Raw genomic sequence first — 23,652 nt, 5'->3', positions numbered from 1 at the left:
CGTCCAAACAGTGGTTTACCCCCACATATGGGGTATCAGCATACTCAAGACAAATTGTACAACAACTTTTGGGGTCCATTTTCTCCAGTTACCCTTGGTAAAATAAAACAAATTGGAGCTGAAGTAAACTTTGCATGAAAAAAAGTTAAATGTTAATTTTTATTTAAACATTCCAAAAATTCCTGTGAAACACCTGAAGGGTTAATAAGCTTCTTGAAAGTGGTTTTGAGCACCTTGAGGGGTGCAATGTTTAGAATGGTGTCACACTTGGTTATTTTCTATCATATAGACCCCTCAAAATGACTTCAAATGAGATGTGGTCCCTAAAAAAAATGGTGTTGTAAAATGAGAAATTGCTGGTCAACTTTTAACCCTTATAACTCCCTAATAAAAAAAATTTGGTTCCAAAATTATGCTGATGTGAAGTAACGTGTTACTTATTAAGTATTTTGTGTGACATATCTCTGTGATTTAAGGGCATAAAAATTCAAATTTGGAAAATTGCAAAATTTTCAAAATGTTCGCCAAATTTCCATTTTTTTCACAAATAAACGCAGGTAATATCAAAGAAGTTTTACCACTATCATAAAGTACAATATGTCATGAGAAAACATTGTCAGAATCATCAGGATCCGTTGAAGCGTTCCAGAGTTATAACCTCATAAAGGGACTGTGGTCAGAATTGTAAAAATTGGCCCGGTCATTAACGTGCAAACCACCCTTGGGGCTTAAGGGGTTAACATCAGCTCTCAGCCGGCGGCTTTCGCTCTGCTGGTTATGAAAACTATGCGGGAAACCACATATTTTTTCTTTAATTTAAGAGTTGCAGTTTGGTTACAGCTTATGCAGGTTTATTCTGTTAACGCTCCTACATAGGCTGGTGACAATGTGTGTGTGTGTTTGAGTGTGTGCTTGTGTTTTCTTATCAGCTTAGTAATGAGGGTGTCGCTGACACTTATTCATTACTAAGCCTAGGGCTAGGTGCCAATGACCGCTCCTGACACCAAGCCCTAATGCCATTACCTTGATGCCACTGCATCAGATTGAAAAAGGTGGTGTTGAACAAAGAAATTACATCACAAAACTTTTTAATATCTTTATTTAGCTAAAAAAAGCCTTAATTGCTGAACAAAAACGTGCCAAAAATGCACCAAAAATCGCGACAAAACACGTGTCTTTGCTGCAGTGATTTTGCTGCCAAGAGATGCAGAAACCTTGCAGAAATTTCTGCAAACAATTACTGAATGTGCGCACATAGCCTTAGGGTATGTTCACACTGGGCGTTTTTTTCAGCATTTTTTTTCGCCAGCAAAACCTGATCTCTTGTCAGGAAAGAAGCTACAGAAAAAAGCATTTTCCTTGTTTTTTTTAGCAGGGTTTTGGCATGCTATATTTGTCTCTTATGCATGTTGATAAAATTTAGTGTTGAAAAAAGTCTTATTCTATAGAATCAGGTTTTGGCGCATAAAAAAGCAAAGCAAAACCTGACACTTACAGTTTAGGTGTGTTTTTCAAGACTCATTCAAGTCAATGGGTGAAAAATGCTGAAAGAAGTAACATGCTCTATGTCCAAAAAAACATGCAAAGCAAAAAATACTCGACCAAAAAACAAGCTGTGTGCATGAGATTTCTGAAATCTCATAGGTTTTGCTAGTACTGTAAGACACAGCGGAAATTTAGCATAAAAAAACACGTGATATGAACTTAGCCTAAGAAACAGCTATTTAGACCAGTGGGGGTTCTTTTTGTTTTTAGTTTTGTTATGTTTTTTATTTATGCATTTTTTTTTTTCATTTATTTTAAACATTTTATCATATTATTCAGTTTTTTATTATTGCTAATTTCCCCTCTATCTTGGGCTGGAATTTCACAGTGCTGTGCTTACAGAGATGGAGAAGGTAATCATGGTAATAAGCCATGTTTATCTGCGCTGGAGGGTGTCTGGCAACCCAGCAGCTCCAGCTGTCTCCCTACCCCAATGATCACATGACCACTGAGTCCGGAGGAGGAAGCACTGTCAGTGCTACGTAATCTGTACACACAGTGCTGTGTTTACAGAGATGGAGAAGGTAATCATGGTAACAAGCCATGTTTATCTGCGCAAGAGGGTGTCTGGCAACCCAGCAGCTCCTGCTGTCTCCCTACCCCAATGATCACATGACCACTGGGTCTGGAGGAGGAAGCACTGTCAGTGCTACCTAATCTGATCACACAGTGCTGTGCTTACAGAGATGGAGAAGGTAATCATGGTAGTAAGCCATGTTTATCTGCGCTGGAGAGTGTCTGGCAACCCAGCAGCTCTGTTATGACCTGGTGGTTACGGAGTGGTACTGAGATGACCTGGTGGGTAAAACCAATCATGGACAAGCTCAGAGGAGGTGGCAGCTCTACAGACAGTAATCACCTATATGACCTAGTGATTACGGAGCAGCACTAAAATGACCTAGTGGGTAAAACAAATAATGTACTAGCTCTGAGGAGGTGGTAACTTTACTGACCGCAATCCCTACTCCTAACACCAACACTAGAAATAGCCGTGGAGCGTTCCTATCTCTGCCTAGACACCTCTTCACAGCCTAAGAACTAGCTACCCCTGAAGATGGATACGGAAAACTATCTCGCCTCAGAGAAACCCCCAAAGGAAAGATAGCCCCCCACAAATATTGACGGTGAGTGAAGAGGGAAATGACAAACTCAGAAATGAAACTAGATTTTAGCAAAGGAGGCCACTACTATCTAAATAGACAGAGAAAGAAAAGGCTACTGTGCGGTCAGTATAAAAACTAAATGTCCACGCAGAGTTTACAAAAATAACCTCCACACCGACTCACGGTGTGGAGGGGCAAATCTGCAACCCCAGAGCTTCCAACTAGCCGGAATATTTCATGATGACAAGCTGGACAAAAGAGACATAACTTAAACTGAACAAAAGGTCATAGGCAGGGAAACTGTTATGGACCTGGTGGTTAGGAGCACACGGAATGACCTGATGAGTAAACTAGTAATCGGAACAAGCTCTGGGAAAGTGGGAACTCTGCTGACCGCAAACTCTACTCCTATCACACACACTAGAAATAGCCGTGGAACGTACCTAACTCTCCCTAGACGCCTCTTCACAGCCTAAGAGCTAACTACCCCTAAAGATAGAAATAGAGCCTAACCTTGCCTCAGAGAAATTCCCCAAAGGTAAAGGCAGCCCCCCACATATATTGACTGTGAGTTAAGAGGAAAGTCACAAACACAGGAATGAAACAGGTTTTAGCAAAGGAGGCCAGACTTCACTAAACAGTCAGAGGATAGAAAAGGGAACTATGCGGTCAGCACAAAAGACTACAAAAAAACACGCAGAGTAAGCAAAAAGACTCCCCACACCGACTCACGGTGTGGAGGTGCCACTCTGCACCCCAGAGCTTCCAGCTAGCAAGGGAATATCATGATAGCAAGCTGGACTAGAAATTAGCAGTACTAAGAAATATATTCAGGAAGCAGTAACAACAAATGAACTAGCAAAGACTTAGCTTCTTCTGGAGTAGACAGGTCCTCAGAGAAGTCCAAGAGAGATCTGAACCAATACTGATACATTGACAGCTGGCATGAAGTAACGATCTGAGTAGAGTTAAATAGGGAAGCCAGCCTAACAGTAAACGAGGTCAGCTGAGAAATCAAACCTCAGAGACCAGCAGTTCCGCTCAAAGCCACCAGAGGGAGTCCAAGAGCAGAACTAACCAAAGTACCATTCATGACCACAGGAGGGAGTCCGAGAACGGAATTCACAACAGGAAACACCCAAAAACTAGCAGAACTTATCTTAAGCGGAAATGGACTGGCCAACAGAGAACTTCCAGGAAAGGACTGAATCCACAGGAAGGAACATTGACAGCTGGCATCAACTACAGCCTAAAGCCCAGTTAAATAACAAGGCCAGGGCACCGATTAGTGAAAGCAGCTGCTAAGTTCCACTTGAAACCACCAGAGGGAGCCCAAGAGCAGAACTCCCAAAAATACCATTCATGACCACAGGATGGAGCCCAAGAACGGAATTCACAACACAGCTCCTGCTGTCTCAATACCCCAGTGATCACATGACCACTGAGTCCGGAGGAGGAAGCACTGTCAGTGCTACCTAATCTCCCACACAGTGATGTGTTTACAGAGATGGAGAAGGTAATCATGGTAGTAAGCCATGTTTATCTGCGCTGGAGGGAGTCTGGCTGTGTCTGAGAGCTAGCTTCCCAACTCCAGAGCTCCAAGATCTTGTGCAAGCTGCTTAATATGCAGTGATGTCAAAAGTGTAAAGTGTGGACTTCCCAGATGTTTATAGTCCAAGGGCAGTAGAGAAGTAATCAAAGATAAGATGTCAGGGCTGAGCATTATTATTTATTCCTGAAATCGTATGTAAAGTAACTGTAAATAGTCTTGACAAACAAAAGTGTAAAATCATACTGCCAAAACCATGTTCCTTTTTACCATGATGGTATGTTTTTGTGAAAAAAAAAAAAATCCCTTTATCGCCAGCTAAGTCTCCTCCTACTGGAACCATGCACCAATCAGAGTCTCGTCAGGCCCATGCCCAGCCCCAGAGGAGCCCAGTTAGTCCCTTAACACAAAATGGAATATATAGGATGTTCATTTCATCAGTTTTGAGAGGAGAAAAAAAAAATAACATAAGAAAACAAAGCAGATAATTTATTTGGAAGTAAAAGGGCTATAAATGATATATACATATAAATCCACAGCTTTTTTTTCTACATTTTTTTCTCATAATAATAGTCATAGCATTGTAGTTTTATTTCAGAGCACGCATTACAGGCAATCATTTTTTTCCATATTTCACTGATATCACAGCCTATAGAAAAACTCATATTACATCTTATCACAGCGCTGCCCTGACTCAGAACCTCAAATCAATTTCATTCTTCATTTTCCTGTCAGAATGGAGACATTTAAGACAAACCCTGATTGGTTGTTATGGGTAACCATCGTTGCTAAGGCCTATTTTTTCCATAGTTACTGCATTGTCAATCATCTGAACACTCACACACTCGAATGTTTCATTTTCCTGCCAGAGTTTAGGACAAATCCTTATTGGTTTCTATTGGTTACCATGGTTGCTAAGGCCAATTTTCCATAGTTACTGAATTGTCAATCATATGAACACTCTCACAATTGCATGTTTCATTTTCCTGCCAGGGTTTAGACTTTTTAGCACAAACCCTGATCGGTTGCTATGGGTAACCATGGTTGTTAAGGTTCATTTTCCATAGTTACTGCATTGTTAATCCTCTGAACACTCACACCTGCATGTCTCTTATATAATTTTTTTTTTTCACATAGATTTTACAAAAATAACAGTTTTGTGTCTGTGATAAATAATACCAGCCCCCATATTATGGGTAAATGATAGCGATATGTGACCTGTAGCTAGATAAAATGTTCTCTTCACAGTTCTTGCTGCCGCCTCGGACTGTACCAGAGGTGGTGATGATGGCGTGAGGCCGCTGCTGGTTCTCATACTCCGGATACACCAATGGTGGAGCAGATGGAGTTGAAGATTTTACGCGGCAGATATTGCAGACTTGTCCCTTCAGAGCTGGATATTCAGTTTAGATGACAATTAGGGTCGAGCGTCGAGTCTGGAACCTGAGAAAAAGGATTGTGAGACGTTATAACCATTTTTTATAGATAGGTGACAGCTTGTTTTTACCGGACAACCCGTTTAAGTATAGATAGGTGACAGCTTGTTTTAACCCGGACAACCCCTTTAACCATAGGTAAAAGTTGCTCCAACCTCATGGTGGACGCTGTTTTTTTTTTTTTATTTAACCTATTTAACCATGTCTCCACACAGTTATCCTTGAGTCACCATCAAATCTCAAGACTATGACAAAACAACCTCTTTATGTTCCTATAAAAAAAATTCCAATAAACTATGACACTGTCAGATAAAATCTTTAATGATTTCAGTTTCTTCCATTGCGTAACATTAAAGGAGTATTCCCATCTCCAAGATCCTAGCCCAATATGTAGTAGGTATAATAATAATAATATTAGCAAATACCTCCAATTAGAAATGTAGTATAGTTCTTCTGATTCACTTGTTGCTTACCCCATGCGCAGGGCATTGCAGTAGCTTTGGCATTCATGTGACAGCTAGTTGTCGTAACCATGGATATCTAAGCTACTACAATGCCTTGCACATGGGGTACATGACAATTAGAACTACAGTATACTACTAATTGGAGGTATTTGCCAATATTATTATTATTACACCTTCAACATATTGGGATAGGGATTGTGACGGCAATACCCCTTTAAGGCTATGTTCACACTGAGGAGTTTTTTAGTGGATTTGCTCCATAGGTTTTTTTGTTGAAGAGGTTTTTATAAAAAAAAAAAATCTGGCAAGGAAAAAAAAATGTACATGTTACTTCTTTAAAACGGATCCTGGTGGAATTTGCTTCTGGCTAGAAACTGTGCAATCAGAAGGCTGCAAAGAACGCTTCGGGAAAATACTCTTCAAAAATGCTTTCAAATCTCTTCAGAAAATAAAAAAGGAGGGTTTTCTGAAGCAGTTTCTGCTTGGAAAAAAAATCATCATTTTTGACATCCTCAAAATATTTTATAGCCTTCTTACTATGTTCAGATGGAGTTTTTTTGTAGCTTATTTATTCCAAAATCCTCCAACATTCTTCCTATTCATTTGGATGGGAAATCCATTTTGCTGTTCATATATAGTGTTTTTAGTCTATTTTTTTTTTTCCGGAGGAGGTACAAATGCTTCTCACTAAATTCGAATATCATCAAAAATTGAATTTATTTCAGTTCTTTATTACAAAAAGTGAATCTCATATAGTATATAGAGTCATTACACACAGAGTGATCTATTTCAAGTGTTTATTTCTGTTAATGTTGATGATTATGGCTTACAGCCAATGAAAACCCAAAAGTCATTATCTCAGTAACTTAGAATAATTAACAAAAACACCTGAAAAGGCTTCCTAAGCATTTATAAGTGTCCCTTAGTCTGTTTCAGTAGGCTCCACAATCATGGGGAAGACTTCTGACCTGACAGATGTCCAGAAGGCAGTCATTGACACACTCCACAAGGAGGGTAAGCCACAAAAAGTCATTGCTAAAGAAGCCGGCTGTTCACAGAGTGCTGTATCCAAGCATATTAATGGAAAGTTGATTGGAAGGAAAAAGTGTGGTGGAAAAAGGTGCACAAGCAACCGGGATAACCGCAGCCTTGAAAGGATTGTTAAGAAAAGACCATTAAAAAATTTGGGGGAGATTCACAAGGAGCGGACTGGTGCTGCAAGTGCATTGCTTCAAGAGCCACCACACACAGACGTATCCAGGACATGGGCTACAAGTGTCGCATTCCTTGTGTCAGCCACTCATGAACAATAGACAATGCCAGAAGCGTCTTACCTGGGCCAAGGAGAAAAAGAACTGGACTGTTGTCAGTGGTCCAAGGTGTTGTTTTCATATGACAGTAGATTTTGCATTTCATTTGGAAATCAAGGTCCCAGAGTCTGGAGGAAGAGTGGAGAGGCCACAATCCAAGCTGCTAGAGGTCTAGTGTGAAGTTTCCACAATCAGTGATGGTTTGGGGAGCCATGTCATCTACTGGTGTAGGTCCACTGTGCTTTATCAAGACCAAAGTCAGCGCAGCCGTCTACCAGGACATTTTAGAGCACTTCATGCTTCCCTCTGCCGACAAGCTTTTTGGAGATGAAAATGTAATTCTCCAGCAGGACTTGGCCCCTGTCCACACTGCCAAATGTACCAATACCTGGTTTACAAACAACAGTATCACTGTGCTTGATTGGCAGCAAACTCGCCTGACCTTAACTCCATAGAGAATCTATGGGGTATTGTCAAGAGGAAGATGAGAGACACCAGAGCCAACAATGCAGACGAGCTGAAGGCTGCTATCAAAGCAACCTGGGCTTCCATAGCCACTCAGCAGTGCCACAGGCTGATCACCTCCATGCCACGCCGCAATGATGCAGTAATTGATGCAAAAGGAGCCCGGACCAAGTAATGAGTGCATTTACTGAACATACATTTCAGTAGGTCAACATTTCAGATTTTAAAATAATTTTTCAAGCTGGTGTTATAAAGTATTCTAATTTACTGAGATAATGATTTTTGGGTTTTCATTGGCGGTAAGCCATAATCATCAACATTAACAGAAATAATCAGTGTTTACTTGCTTTCTTGCACTGACCATGACGATCTTCCCTTTGCCTTGGATAGTTTTACCCCTGGTATCACAGGAGGGGCACTGAGTGACAATGCCCAGCGGATGTCACTTGTTGGTGGCGATTCCTTTGCAGTGGGCATCTTATTGCATGAGATGTATGACATCATACCGAGCTAATATTATCATTTGTACCTTATATTATTGAGTGCTAGCTCTGTTTCCCTCCGTGTGTCTTCTGTGATTGGGTAGAAGATGAGGATGATTAGTCCTAGAATAATGAGGACCGCCGGGACCGCGCCAATAAGTATCTGCAGCGTCAGCACCACGTGGTAGGATTGTCTGCAGGCGCCACTGCTGTAACCTGCGAATCTGCCAGCAACACTAGTCAGTATCTATATCTAACACCTCCGCCTTATCATCAAAATTGGAGCCTCAGTGAATATGTAAGCAGGCAAGTCTGAATCTGGGGTCAATCTTAATGAATTTTGGGGTCTGTGATCTGTTTTAATTCCATGATCTGTGCGTGATATGGCAGCTCAGACCCCGTTCACTTCAATGGATCTGAGCTACATTACCAGGCCCAAACTGTAGTCAAGAGTGGCGCTCGTGTATTTAAGGTCCATGATAATTTAAGAGGTTTGAATTCTGTCTTCGTTATTTTTCAGGGTTGATGATGGGTCGTGTGTATTACACTACTTGGGCATTTATATTAAAAAAAATTGGCATTTTTGTACAGTAAAAAGTTAAGGGCATGCAATGCATCATGGTCCTTAATCACCCATTCAGGGGTGTCGGGGCTAAATGGCGGCACTCCTGTTACACATTTATCACTTACTGCAGACTCAGGGTAGAAATCCCTAGTGCGATCCCTGCAGATAACTTGGTGAAGAAGACAAATGAGGAGTAGAAAATGGCCTCTAGTCCATTTGCACGAGGATTTTTTTGACGGAAATTGTCCACTACGTCAGGAAGCATGGACCTGAAGGGATAAGACAAGAACATAAAATATCCTGTGCGCGTCTCTTACGAGTATTTTTACAGAGACCACTTTTTTGTTCTCTATGCGCATTAACTGTCCTGCATTTTGCACATTCAGCTCTGCTACATCTGTCTGTTCCTTGCAATGCTATTTGGAAAGGATCTTCAACAAATTGCAAAACTACTGCTCACAGCATAGCATGGGAGCTACGCTCTCTGAACATGCTGAGAGTGGTAGTTTTGCAGGAGTGTTGGCAATCATTACTGTAGGAACTATTAATATCACAGTGGCTGTAAAACGTGGCCTCTAGGAAACATGCTGGCGCACGAAGCGTTGCATAATGTTTAATGAATTTAGCACATTTTTTACATATAACACTTCTGCCTTAAAAGGATTTTCTTAAAATCCCCCTATCACGTATTACAAACAGCAGTCAATCCTATTCATATGTCAGGATACCTTGCAGTCTAAAGAAACATGTCTCCCGAATCCTGTGTCTCAACTGACAAAGGAGCTGTATTGTAAGCGCACATAGCCGAGGAGAAGGGCTGTGATGTCAGAAGAAATAAATCTTCTACTCAGCTGAAAAACCACAAAGGATATTTTTCTCCAGCCTCAGTTCTCTGCACTCAGTCAGCTGAGAACATTTGGTTTTTTTTCTCCTGTCACAGCTCTTCTTTGGCTGCTCACCGATATGTATGCTTAAAATATAGCTCCTGTCAGTGTAGACACAGGTCTCAGGAGCAGTGTTCCTTCAGACTGCAGACCGTTTTCACATGTAACTATGACAAGCTGCCGCTTGAATTACAATTTTATTACATTCTTGGATAACGCCTTTAAGTTAATTTTCCACTTTTTAAGCAATTACTATTCTCAAGATCGGTGCAGATCTCAGAGGTCTGACCTCTACTAACCATTCGGTGATGGCTAGAGTTTGTTCAAATCAAGTCACAAGCCCCGGTCCATCACTGACATCAGGAATTCAGTGGACTCTGGAAATGGAGCCCTGAGAACCGCTTCTTACTTGTATGCATCCGTAGATCTACTTTTGATTAGCTGGCCTGGAGCCACGTAATTGTTCCAGAGTGACATCATGTTGTGCCAGAAGAACCGCAGATATTAGGAGGCAGTCCTCAGGGCTTCTGTCCAGTGGTCTCATATTACTGATGTGGAATTGATGCACACCAACTCTAGTGAAGGCATCACTTACTGAGATGTTATCTATATTCCGACATCTATAGTATAAAACCTGAAAGGTGCCAACATTTTTGCAATTTCTAGGTTGTGTTTTTCTTTGCATATATCAGCAAATCTCAGCAGTTCTGTAATGTCTCAAGTTAAACTGTACCCACCATGGAAGGAGAAGAGATGCCGCAATGCTGAATCCTGATGACACGGCCACCAGATATCCTACAATCACATTTGGTATGGTGACCAGCATGATGGCAAACGGGATCATCCACTGCAAAACAGACACAGGCCAGTATTGAGAATGCGCAAGTCCTCACACCCTTCTGAGAATGCGCAAGTCCTCACACCCTTCTGAGAATGCGCAAGTCCTCACACCCTTCTGAGAATGCGCAAGTCCTCACACCCTTCTGAGAATGCGCAAGTCCTCACACCCTTCTGAGAATGGGCAAGTCCTCACACCCTTCTGAGAATGGGCAAGTCCTCACACCCTTCTGAGAATGCGCAAGTCCTCACACCCTTCTGAGAATGCGCAAGTCCTCACACCCTTCTGAGAATGCGCAAGTCCTCACACCCTTCTGAGAATGGGCAAGTCCTCACACCCTTCTGAGAATGCGCAAGTCCTCACACCCTTCTGAGAATGCGCAAGTCCTCACACCCTTCTGAGAATGCGCAAGTCCTCACACCCTTCTGAGAATGGGCAAGTCCTCACACCCTTCTGAGAATGCGCAAGTCCTCACACCCTTCTGAGAATGCGCAAGTCCTCACACCCTTCTGAGAATGCGCAAGTCCTCACACCCTTCTGAGAATGCGCAAGTCCTCACACCCTTCTGAGAATGGGCAAGTCCTCACACCCTTCTGAGAATGCGCAAGTCCTCACACCCTTCTGAGAATGCGCAAGTCCTCACACCCTTCTGAGAATGTGCAAGTCCTCACACCCTTCTGAGAATGCGCAAGTCCTCACACCCTTCTGAAGATGTCACACATAGTGAACCCACTTAGCCCTACACTCTGGCTCATAAAGGGGGTCTTCAGCTGCGGACTGCCCTCTATATACCGTAATATGGTGAAGACAGGGACTGCATACTTAGCACATATTTTATTATTACACATTCTCCAGAAATGTCTTACAGAAATCCCAAAAGCTGCTGTCTTCTTGCCAAATCTTTGTAGAAACCACTGCCAGAATGGGATGCTCAAGACAGCGGAAAGCTTGAAAAAAGAAGAAAACACGTAATTATTACATTTCATATTTATCTATCTGAAGTGTCATAGGACAGGGCATCGCAGCCCAAACCCATCATTTTTACTTGGTCCTCCATATCCATCAGTTCCCTGCTCCATCAATCCCTTCTCATAGGTTACAGCCAACAACAGCCATATATGATGCTGGAGCCGGGCTCCTGTGCAGGGCAGCGCGAGGACATCCCGGAGTCTTATAGGCTGGAGGTCTAGGGAGACTGAGCAGTATCGTTCATTGTGGCAATGGTGGTAGAGGAGTATTAGTTGGATTTTTTTGTTAGGACAGTATTCCTGTGTCAGGAGCACTTTGGGGACACCATTACTTATTGAAGGCACTAAGGGGGCACTATTACTGCGTAGGACCACCATTAATGACTGGGGAGGGTACTAAGGGGGGCACCATTACTGACAGGCATCAAGAGCATTATTAATAAGTGCAGAAGCCAATAATGAGTGAGGGCAGTAAAATCATCATTAATGAATTAGGAGGGTGCACCATTACTGATGGCACTAAAGGACACCAATACTGAGAAAAGGCACTATTACTGAGTTGGGGGTCTAAGGGGCGCCAATATTGAGTACAGGCAGTAATGCTGGGTTGGGGGCACCAATATTGAGTACAGGCAGTAATGCTGGGTTGGGGGCACCAATATTGAGTAATGGCACGAAATCTGGGTTGGGGAACCAGTATTGAGTAATGGCACTAATGCTGGGTTGGGGGCACCAATATTGAGTACAGACAGTAATGATGGGTTGGGGGCACCAATATTGAGTACAGGCAGTAATGCTGGGTTGGGGGCACCAGTATTGAGTAATGGCACTAATGCTGGGTTGGGGGCACCAGTATTGAATACAGGCACTAATGCTCTGTTGGGGGCACCATTATTGAGTGCAGGCAGTAATGCTGGGTTGGGGGCACCAATATTCAGTAATGGCACTAATGCTGGGTTGGGGGCACTGTTGACCAGATAAGGCAACAAAGCCATAAAGTCTTCCAGCAATGTCGGAAAGAAGGAAGAACTATCAAAATGATGATGGTGAGGACGAGCACAACACAGACTGCCAGAGTTACATGAAGTCACAGGAAGATTGACAACTCACCAAAATAGTCAGCACCAAGTTCTGGAAGTGATCCCGTAAGTCTCCTGCAGCGTGTGTGCAAAAAAGGACAAAATTGCTCTGCTGAAGCTGACAGATTGGAGAGAAAGGTTTACATGTGAGTGTCCATGAGTACCACGCACCCTCTGCCGGCTACAAGGCTCACCGTCATGTCTGATGGATTGGTGCAAACTTTCATGGTGGAAAAACTGTACTCTGGATTACTGTTAGTGCTCAGCCATGAATGGTGCCTGCAGCTCTCATTTTTTTTGTTACTAACCTACTCTGTTGTGTTTGGCTGGAAGCGATACTGTTGGAAAAGTTTCACATTTTGGACTCCATTTGCCTCATTGAAGTCATTATATATTAAAGGACTTTATTCTAGGTGTTTTTATACAATATGACTATGGGGCTAGTAATGGGGGCGTCTTATAGACACCTCTCCATTACTAACCCCTGGGCTTGATCTCACCTGACAATACACAGGTGATATCAACCCCCCAAGTATTGCCCTACTAGCCACTGCTACAGGGCAAGTGGGAAGAGCAAGGCTAAGTGCCAGATTTGGCGCATCTTATGCATGCACCACTTCTGGGGCGGCTGAAAGCTCATGTTTTTAGTCTGGTAGGGGGCCACTCTCCACGGCCCCTTCCTTGGCTATTAATATCAGCCCCAGCTGCCTTCCTAGCCTTTGCTGGTTAATAATTTAGAGGGAACCCCATGTCATTTTCTTCAGGGAGTCCCCCATTTTAACATTGAGTGAAGGCTAAATATACAGCTGTGAGCTGATATTAATAGCCTGGGAAGCTCCATATTTATTACCCCCTTCCCAGGATATAAACATCTGCCCCCCCACCCGTCGGATTTCCATCAGCTGGTTAGTTAAATTTCAGGGGTCCCCATGCCATTTCTTTCTTTAACTTAATGAATTATTAGCTGAATAGATGTACATTAAATTACACATACACTGCACTTATTATATAAATGTCACTGACATCTATCTATTCTATATATTTTTATCTATTCTACTCTGACAGGTCAAGCCGTGAATTTACTGTACGCAGGCTGATGAAATGTCACGTTTTCTAGGAGATGGATGCGTAAAAAATTGGACGGCACACGCATGGTCCCGTTGACATGCATTTAAGTAAAACAAAATGTCTCCCACTGCGTCTATAGCCTTTAAAACACTTTTTTTAACTAAAGTGTTAATATGGACTAAAGCAGGGGTAGGGAACCTCTGGCCTGCAATTACCTTTTTTCCGACCCCAGACCAATTCCCGGGGACAAAGGACCAAAGTGCCCCTATGTGATGTATATACAGCAGTCTCATTGTCACCTATGTGATGTATATACAGCAGCCTTGGTGTCTCCTATGTGATGTATATACTACAGCCTCGGTGTCTCCTATGTGTATATACAGCAGTGTTTGATTCTCCTATTCGATGTATATACAGCAGTTTCATCTCCTATGTGATGTATATACAGCAGTCTTGTTGTCTCCTATGTGATGAATATACAGCAGCCTCTTCATCTCCTATGTGATGTATATACAGCAGCCTCGGTGTCTCCTATGCTATGTATACACAGCAGTATCCTATGTGATGTACTGTATATACAGCAGTCTCGTTGTCTCCTATGTGATATATATACAGCAGCCTCTGTGTCTCCTATGTGATGTATAGACAGCAGTCTTGTTGTCTCCTATGTGATGTATAGACAGCAGCCTCGTTGTTTCTATGTGCTGGATATATAGCAGCCTTGGTGTCTCCTACATGAGGTATATATAGCATTCTTGTTGTCCCCTATGTGATGTATACTGCAGAGCTCCCACTGTTTGAGTTCTATAAATGTAACGCGAGCAGTGATGAAATTTCCACTTTAACTAGACATGCAGCGTAATATACATCTGTGTCTGGTACGACTTACTGCTGCAAATTCTTTACAAAACTTAGCACAAAGTGTCGACTGCGTTCCAGACCGAGGCAAACTTGGAAAAGCACATTAGGGGGAGATAATTAAATGTTGCACTAAATATAGCAGGGTCATTTTCAAGTTAAAATTTTTTTGCGGCCCCCGAAGGATGATATAAATATCCAAATGGCCCTTGGCAGAAAAAAGCTTCCTTTTATCTGTCAAATACATTTGGATTAAACCAATTAAATTTAGAATAAAAGAAAATGACAATATCGGGGGTCTACAGAAATCTCAAGGAATCGCTAGACCCCCAAGCAGCACAATACCTGAACGGCAGCTGAAATCAGCAGGAATGACGCTATGAGATAACAGTACGGCCTGTGCTTCATGGATTTTTTGAAACCGCTAAAAAAAGGCAAAACCTTCCCTGAAGACACGGCATACGGATCTGGAAAATATACGAAATTGTTAACAGGTAAAGTCACCAGGAAAAGATCCACAGACCTGCACAAATTCTAAGCAAAGTCATCCAGTGTAGCGTTTGTCACGATTCAAGCGGTTGCAGAGGCATGGCTGCTTTAAGCACAATTCAATGGTTGCACCTGGTATTGCAGCTCAGAGTGAATGCAACTCAATTGCAATGCCGCACACAACCTGCACACAGGTGTGGCGCTGTTTACTAAGAGAGCGGCCAAGCTTTTCCAATGTAATCAATGACTAAATGACATTTTAGATCACATCTCACCATTCCTCTCCTTGACTCCCAGAAACAGGATGGCCGTGCAGAGCAGGTAAATGCAGCCGATCGCGCCAGCAGCGATCATGTAGACGTTCCTCTAGGCATAAATGTGACACTGATCAGACCGTAGACCGGTGACTGTTTCTTAAAGGGTTACTCTAGTATCAGTACCATAAATGATGAAACTATTGTTTTTGATAACAATATCCAGGATACTCTGCCCCCCAATACTTACAGCGTGCAGCTTGTAATCCGCGGTTCCTGGCACTAAGATGGTGCTGTTCACCAGGGAGTACGTGGCATTCATGGAAATGTTCTTGGTGCCATAATCCACGTGGCAGTGATGAGACGTGTGAGCGCTTGCCACGATCTGCCCTTGTAGAGCCGCTCCGATGAGAGTCCCCAGCACCTCCATGGTCATTCCTGGAGAGGAACGTCTCAGGGGGTTAGGAACCAATGGGCGCATGATGTTCTCCGCACATATGCAATAGGATTCCTAAAGACACGGACTGGCAGACATTGTGTAGGGTGTCACGCTATATGGTGTCACTGGCAGGCACTGTATATAGTAGCTCTGTCTGGAAGGCACTGAGTTAGTGGCAATATCTGGCAAGCACTGGGTATGCTGGCACTGCCTGTTCAGCACTGGGTATGCTGGTACTGTCTGGTCTGGCAGGCACTGGGTATGCTGGTACTGTCTAGCAGGCACTGGGTATGCTGGTACTGTCAGGCAGGCACTGGGTATGCTGGTACTGTCTGGTCTGGCAGGCACTGGGTATGCTGGTACTGTCTGGCAGGCACTGGGTATGCTGGTACTGTCAGGCAGGCACTGGGTATGCTGGTACTGTCTGGTCTGGCAGGCACTGGGTATGCTGGTACTGTCTGGTCTGGCAGGCACTGGGTATGCTGGTACTGTCTGGTCTGGCAGGCACTGGGTATGCTGGTACTGTCTGGTCTGGCAGGCACTGGGTATGCTGGTACTGTCTAGCAGGCACTGGGTATGCTGGTACTGTCAGGCAGGCACTGGGTATGCTGGTACTGTCTGGTCTGGCAGGCACTGGGTATGCTGGTACTGTCTAGCAGGCACTGGGTATGCTGGTACTGTCAGGCAGGCACTGGGTATGCTGGTACTGTCTGGTCTGGCAGGCACTGGGTATGCTGGTACTGTCTGGCAGGCACTGGGTATGCTGGTACTGTCAGGCAGGCACTGGGTATGCTGGTACTGTCTGGTCTGGCAGGCACTGGGTATGCTGGTACTGTCTGGTCTGGCAGGCACTGGGTATGCTGGTACTGTCTGGTCTGGCAGGCACTGGGTATGCTGGTACTGTCTGGTCTGGCAGGCACTGGGTATGCTGGTACTGTCTAGCAGGCACTGGGTATGCTGGTACTGTCAGGCAGGCACTGGGTATGCTGGTACTGTCTGGTCTGGCAGGCACTGGGTATGCTGGTACTGTCTAGCAGGCACTGGGTATGCTGGTACTGTCAGGCAGGCACTGGGTATGCTGGTACTGTCTGGTCTGGCAGGCACTGGGTATGCTGGTACTGTCTGGCAGGCACTGGGTATGCTGGTACTGTCAGGCAGGCACTGGGTATGCTGGTACTGTCTGGTCTGGCAGGCACTGGGTATGCTGGTACTGTCTGGTCTGGCAGGCACTGGGTATGCTGGTACTGTCTGGTCTGGCAGGCACTGGGTATGCTGGTACTGTCTAGCAGGCACTGGGTATGCTGGTACTGTCAGGCAGGCACTGGGTATGCTGGTACTGTCTGGTCTGGCAGGCACTGGGTATGCTGGTACTGTCTGGCAGGCACTGGGTATGCTGGTACTGTCAGGCAGGCACTGGGTATGCTGGTACTGTCTGGTCTGGCAGGCACTGGGTATGCTGGTACTGTCTGGTCTGGCAGGCACTGGGTATGCTGGTACTGTCTGGTCTGGCAGGCACTGGGTATGCTGGTACTGTCTAGCAGGCACTGGGTATGCTGGTACTGTCAGGCAGGCACTGGGTATGCTGGTACTGTCTGGTCTGGCAGGTACTGGGTATGCTGGTACTGTCTGGTCTGGCAGGCACTGGGTATGCTGGTACTGTCTGGTCTGGCAGGCACTGGGTATGCTGGTACTGTCCGGCAGGCACTGGGTATGCTGGCGCTGTCAGGCAGGCACTGGGTATGCTGGTACTGTCTGGTCTGGCAGGCACTGGGTATGCTGGTACTGTCTGGCAGGCACTGGGTATGCTGGTACTGTCTGGCAGGCACTGGGTATGCTGGTACTGTCTGGCAAGCACTGGGTATGCTGGTACTGTCTGGCAGGCACTGGGTATGCTGGTACTGTCTGGCAGGCACTGGGTATGCTGGTACTGTCTGGCAGGCAGTGGGTATGCTGGTACTGTCAGGCAGGCACTGGGTATGCTGGTACTGTCTGGTCTGGCAGGCACTGGGTATGCTGGTACTGTCTGGCAGGCACTGGGTATGCTGGTACTGTCAGGCAGGCACTGGGTATGCTGGTACTGTCAGGCAGGCACTGGGTATGCTGGTACTGTCAGGCAGGCACTGGGTATGCTGGTACTGTCTGGCAGGCACTGGGTATGCTGGTACTGTCTGGCAGGCACTGGGTATGCTGGTACTGTCTGGTCTGGCAGGCACTGGGTATGCTGGTACTGTCTGGCAGGCACTGGGTATGCTGGTACTGTCTGGCAGGCACTGGGTATGCTGGTACTGTCTGGCAGGCACTGGGTATGCTGGTACTGTCTGGCAGGCACTGGGTATGCTGGTACTGTCTGGCAGGCACTGGGTATGCTGGTACTGTCTGGCAGGCACTGGGTATGCTGGTACTGTCTAGCAGGCACTGGGTATGCTGGTACTGTCTGGCAGGCACTGGGTATGCTGGTACTGTCTGGCAGGCACTGGGTATGCTGGTACTGTCTGGCAGGCACTGGGTATGCTGGTACTGTCTAGCAGGCACTGGGTATGCTGGTACTGTCTGGCAGGCACTGGGTATGCTGGTACTGTCTGGCAGGCGCTGGGTATGCTGGTACTGTCTGGCAGGCACTGGGTATGCTGGTACTGTCTGGCAGGCACTGGGTATGCTGGTACTGTCTGGCAGGCACTGGGTATGCTGGTGCTGTCTGGCAGGCACTGGGTATGCTGGTACTGTCTAGCAGGCACTGGGTATGCTGGTACTGTCAGGCAGGCACTGGGTATGCTGGTACTGTCTGGTCTGGCAGGCACTGGGTATGCTGGTACTGTCTGGCAGGCGCTGGGTATGCTGGTACTGTCAGGCAGGCACTGGGTATGCTGGTACTGTCTGGTCTGGCAGGCACTGGGTATGCTGGTACTGTCTGGCAGGCACTGGGTATGCTGGTACTGTCTGGCAGGCACTGGGTATGCTGGTACTGTCTGGCAGGCACTGGGTATGCTGGTACTGTCTGGCAGGCACTGGGTATGCTGGTACTGTCTGGCAGGCACTGGGTATGCTGGTACTGTCTGGCAGGCACTGGGTATGCTGGTACTGTCTGGCAGGCACTGGGTATGCTGGTACTGTCTAGCAGGCACTGGGTATGCTGGTACTGTCTGGCAGGCACTGGGTATGCTGGTACTGTCTGGCAGGCACTGGGTATGCTGGTACTGTCTGGCAGGCACTGGGTATGCTGGTACTGTCTAGCAGGCACTGGGTATGCTGGTACTGTCTGGCAGGCACTGGGTATGCTGGTACTGTCTGGCAGGCGCTGGGTATGCTGGTACTGTCTGGCAGGCACTGGGTATGCTGGTACTGTCTGGCAGGCGCTGGGTATGCTGGTACTGTCTGGCAGGCACTGGGTATGCTGGTACTGTCTGGCAGGCACTGGGTATGCTGGTACTGTCTAGCAGGCACTGGGTATGCTGGTACTGTCAGGCAGGCACTGGGTATGCTGGTACTGTCTGGTCTGGCAGGCACTGGGTATGCTGGTACTGTCTGGTCTGGCAGGCACTGGGTATGCTGGTACTGTCTGGCAGGCGCTGGGTATGCTGGTACTGTCTGGCAGGCACTGGGTATGCTGGTACTGTCTAGCAGGCACTGGGTATGCTGGTACTGTCAGGCAGGCACTGGGTATGCTGGTACGGTCTGGTCTGGCAGGCACTGGGTATGCTGGTACTGTCTGGCAGGCGCTGGGTATGCTGGTACTGTCTGGCAGGCACTGGGTATGCTGGTACTGTCTGGCAGGCACTGGGTATGCTGGTACTGTCTGGCAGGCACTGGGTATGCTGGTACTGTCTGGCAGGCACTGGGTATGCTGGTACTGTCTGGCAGGCACTGGGTATGCTGGTACTGTCTGGCAGGCACTGGGTATGCTGGTACTGTCTGGCAGGCACTGGGTATGCTGGTACTGTCTGGCAGGCACTGGGTATGCTGGTACTGTCTGGCAGGCACTGGGTATGCTGGTACTGTCTGGCAGGCACTGGGTATGCTGGTACTGTCTGGCAGGCACTGGGTATGCTGGTACTGTCTGGCAGGCACTGGGTATGCTGGTACTGTCTGGCAGGCACTGGGTATGCTGGTACTGTCTGGCAGGCACTGGGTATGCTGGTACTGTCTAGCAGGCACTGGGTATGCTGGTACTGTCTGGCAGGCACTGGGTATGCTGGTACTGTCTGGCAGGCACTGGGTATGCTGGTACTGTCTGGCAGGCACTGGGTATGCTGGTACTGTCTGGCAGGCACTGGGTATGCTGGTACTGTCTGGCAGGCACTGGGTATGCTGGTACTGTCTGGCAGGCGCTGGGTATGCTGGTACTGTCTGGCAGGCGCTGGGTATGCTGGTACTGTCAGGCAGGCACTGGGTATGCTGGTACTGTCAGGCAGGCACTGGGTATGCTGGTACTGTCTGGTCTGGCAGGCACTGGGTATGCTGGTACTGTCTGGCAGGCACTGGTTATGCTGGTACTGTCTGGCAGGCACTGGGTATGCTGGTACTGTCTGGCAGGCACTGGGTATGCTGGTACTGTCTGGCAGGCACTGGGTATGCTGGTACTGTCTGGCAGGCACTGGGTATGCTGGTACTGTCTGGTCTGGCAGGCACTGGGTATGCTGGTACTGTCTGGCAGGCGCTGGGTATGCTGGTACTGTCAGGCAGGCACTGGGTATGCTGGTACTGTCTGGTCTGGCAGGCACTGGGTATGCTGGTACTGTCTGGCAGGCACTGGGTATGCTGGTACTGTCTGGCAGGCACTGGGTATGCTGGTACTGTCTGGCAGGCACTGGGTATGCTGGTACTGTCTGGCAGGCACTGGGTATGCTGGTACTGTCTGGCAGGCACTGGGTATGCTGGTACTGTCTGGCAGGCACTGGGTATGCTGGTACTGTCTGGCAGGCACTGGGTATGCTGGTACTGTCTAGCAGGCACTGGGTATGCTGGTACTGTCTGGCAGGCACTGGGTATGCTGGTACTGTCTGGCAGGCACTGGGTATGCTGGTACTGTCTGGCAGGCACTGGGTATGCTGGTACTGTCTAGCAGGCACTGGGTATGCTGGTACTGTCTGGCAGGCACTGGGTATGCTGGTACTGTCTGGCAGGCGCTGGGTATGCTGGTACTGTCTGGCAGGCACTGGGTATGCTGGTACTGTCTGGCAGGCGCTGGGTATGCTGGTACTGTCTGGCAGGCACTGGGTATGCTGGTACTGTCTGGCAGGCACTGGGTATGCTGGTACTGTCTAGCAGGCACTGGGTATGCTGGTACTGTCAGGCAGGCACTGGGTATGCTGGTACTGTCTGGTCTGGCAGGCACTGGGTATGCTGGTACTGTCTGGTCTGGCAGGCACTGGGTATGCTGGTACTGTCTGGTCTGGCAGGCACTGGGTATGCTGGTACTGTCTGGCAGGCGCTGGGTATGCTGGTACTGTCTGGCAGGCACTGGGTATGCTGGTACTGTCTAGCAGGCACTGGGTATGCTGGTACTGTCAGGCAGGCACTGGGTATGCTGGTACTGTCTGGTCTGGCAGGCACTGGGTATGCTGGTACTGTCTGGCAGGCACTGGGTATGCTGGTACTGTCTGGCAGGCGCTGGGTATGCTGGTACTGTCTGGCAGGCGCTGGGTATGCTGGTACTGTCTGGCAGGCGCTGGGTATGCTGGTACTGTCTGGCAGGCGCTGGGTATGCTGGTACTGTCTGGCAGGCACTGGGTATGCTGGTACTGTCTAGCAGGCACTGGGTATGCTGGTACTGTCAGGCAGGCACTGGGTATGCTGGTACTGTCTGGTCTGGCAGGCACTGGGTATGCTGGTACTGTCTGGCAGGCGCTGGGTATGCTGGTACTGTCTGGCAGGCGCTGGGTATGCTGGTACTGTCTGGCAGGCACTGGGTATGCTGGTACTGTCTGGCAGGCACTGAGTATGCTGGTACTGTCTGGCAGGCACTGGGTATGCTGGTACTGTCTGGCAGGCACTGGGTATGCTGGTACTGTCTGGCAGGCACTGGGTATGCTGGTACTGTCTGGCAGGCACTGGGTATGGGGTTGTTACATCCGTGCCTGTGCTCTCTACCACTGCTGTTCCCTCTGACACTCGGCGGTGCTGTGCCTTCCCTGTGGGGCGACAGGGCAGCACCTCTGTTTGATTTTTGGGACTTTTTTGTACTATTTAGGCAGACAAGTTGGGGATTTAACCCTTAAAACATGATTCTTATTAACTCTTTTATAAGAGCTTTGGGCAAGGCTCTGTCTGTATATCCCAAGCCCCCCGTCTCCACTGCCAGTATAAGGTTTAACCTGACCCTTGTGAGCTCCCTAAACCAATGTTTCCTTACTAGTTTGATTCCCGTTTCTGACCTCAAGCCATGCTTAGACTATTCTGCCTGTCTATTCTGTCCCCAACCTCCTGGCATTGACACCACTTTCTGACTGTGGTCTGCCAGCCCGCTGCATCGGCCAGCAGCCACTCCGTGGACCCAACCCAGGGGCCCCGAAGTAAGTTTAGATGCCTGTGTAAGGGTTAAAGGGTGGAGACCAGGCTATCCTCAGCGATCTGCTAGACAGAGTGGCTAGCGCAAAACTAAAACATTAAAATCAGTCAAGACAAACATATGTGACACTTACGGTACGCTGTAGCTGAATCCCGTTCTGACTGGTCTGTGCTAAGAAACATGGTCAGAGTTGTGTACGGGACATGATAAATCTAAAGGAAGTAAAAATATCAAGCGTTAAGATGCAAAGAGACAGATGTGTGATTCCTTTAGCAGCAAAATTGCTTTATTTATAATAGGATGCTCATTATTCATCCATTCACTCATTCATTTTTTCTTTCCTACATGCTTGTTGCCCACAGTCACCACTAGAGGGCACTGACAGATGTGTACTGTTTTATTATGGAGTTCAATGTATAGATAATATGCAGTGAGCTCCCTCTAGTGGCGGATGAAGGCACTGAGTAATTAAATGCATAGTAGGCAGCTAGAGTTATTTTCTTATTAAAGTGCTGCTAAACAGAGCTACAGTCCCTAAAATATTAACTGGATGCCATTTATAAACAGTCTCTTTTATATAAAAGGATCCCCCGGATAATCCCCCGGATAATAACCTGACCACCTCTGCTAGGACCACCAATTAGCTATAATCTATGGGGGAGTTCTATTTCCCTGCAGTGCCAACATAAGAATGAGTTTCTAAACCTAACAGCTCCCTTAAGAAGGCATATATATGTGCTATTATGCACTGTATAGGCATGCAGTACACTATATGGAGAAAAGTATTGGGACATGTGTCGTAATCATTGAATTCAGGTTTATCATTCAGAATTATTGCCCCCAGTCTGTAATATCTGGCCCCTCGGCCCCGGTGTAAAACACCCGACCTCTCGCCCCCTGGTGTTTAATATCTGACCTCTCGCCCCCCCTGGTGTATAACTTCTGACCTTTCGCCCTCCGGTGTATAACATCCGATCTCTCGCCCCCAGTCTGTAACATCCGGCTCCTCGCCCTCCAGTGTATAACATCCGACCTCTCCTCCCCCCCCCCCCCCCAAGTGTGTATAACATCCTACCTCTCGTCCCCTGGTGTATAACATCTGACCTCTCACCCTCCGGTGTATAACATCCAACCTCTCCTCCCCCCCCCCCCCCCCCCGGTGTATAACATCCAATCTCTCGCCCCCCAGTGTATAACATCCACCCTTTCACCACCCGGTGTATAACATCTGACCTCTCACCCCCCAGTGTATAACATCTGACCTCTCGCCCCCTGGTGTATAACATCCGACCTCTCACCCCCTGGTGTATAACATCCGACCTCTGCCCCCCAGTGTATAACATCTGACCTC

The 23,652-nt window shown here is 47.0% G+C and overlaps 1 protein-coding gene across 1 annotated transcript in view; it reads right to left on the bottom strand.

The window, feature by feature from the left end:
- Positions 1-4,666: 4,666 nt before the first annotated feature.
- The window catches only part of MFSD2B (MFSD2 lysolipid transporter B, sphingolipid), a 54,746-nt gene continuing 35,760 nt past the window's right edge, over positions 4,667-23,652 (bottom strand). Inside the window, exons 5-14 of the mRNA XM_077291504.1 lie at positions 22,435-22,513; positions 15,608-15,795; positions 15,379-15,469; positions 14,960-15,081; positions 12,720-12,806; positions 11,508-11,588; positions 10,541-10,650; positions 9,045-9,188; positions 8,402-8,578; positions 4,667-5,640 (exon numbers count right to left, since the gene is read on the bottom strand). Coding sequence (XP_077147619.1) covers positions 5,604-5,640; positions 8,402-8,578; positions 9,045-9,188; positions 10,541-10,650; positions 11,508-11,588; positions 12,720-12,806; positions 14,960-15,081; positions 15,379-15,469; positions 15,608-15,795; positions 22,435-22,513 — 1,116 coding nt within the window. The 3' untranslated portion in view covers positions 4,667-5,603. The remainder of the gene's footprint in view (positions 5,641-8,401; positions 8,579-9,044; positions 9,189-10,540; positions 10,651-11,507; positions 11,589-12,719; positions 12,807-14,959; positions 15,082-15,378; positions 15,470-15,607; positions 15,796-22,434; positions 22,514-23,652) is intronic.

This window comes from Ranitomeya variabilis, chromosome 2 (genome assembly GCF_051348905.1).
Source record: "Ranitomeya variabilis isolate aRanVar5 chromosome 2, aRanVar5.hap1, whole genome shotgun sequence".
NCBI classification, from domain to species: domain Eukaryota; kingdom Metazoa; phylum Chordata; class Amphibia; order Anura; family Dendrobatidae; genus Ranitomeya; species Ranitomeya variabilis.
Note: the sequence above shows the minus strand (reverse complement) of the source record. Positions and strands in the feature narration are given on the sequence as shown.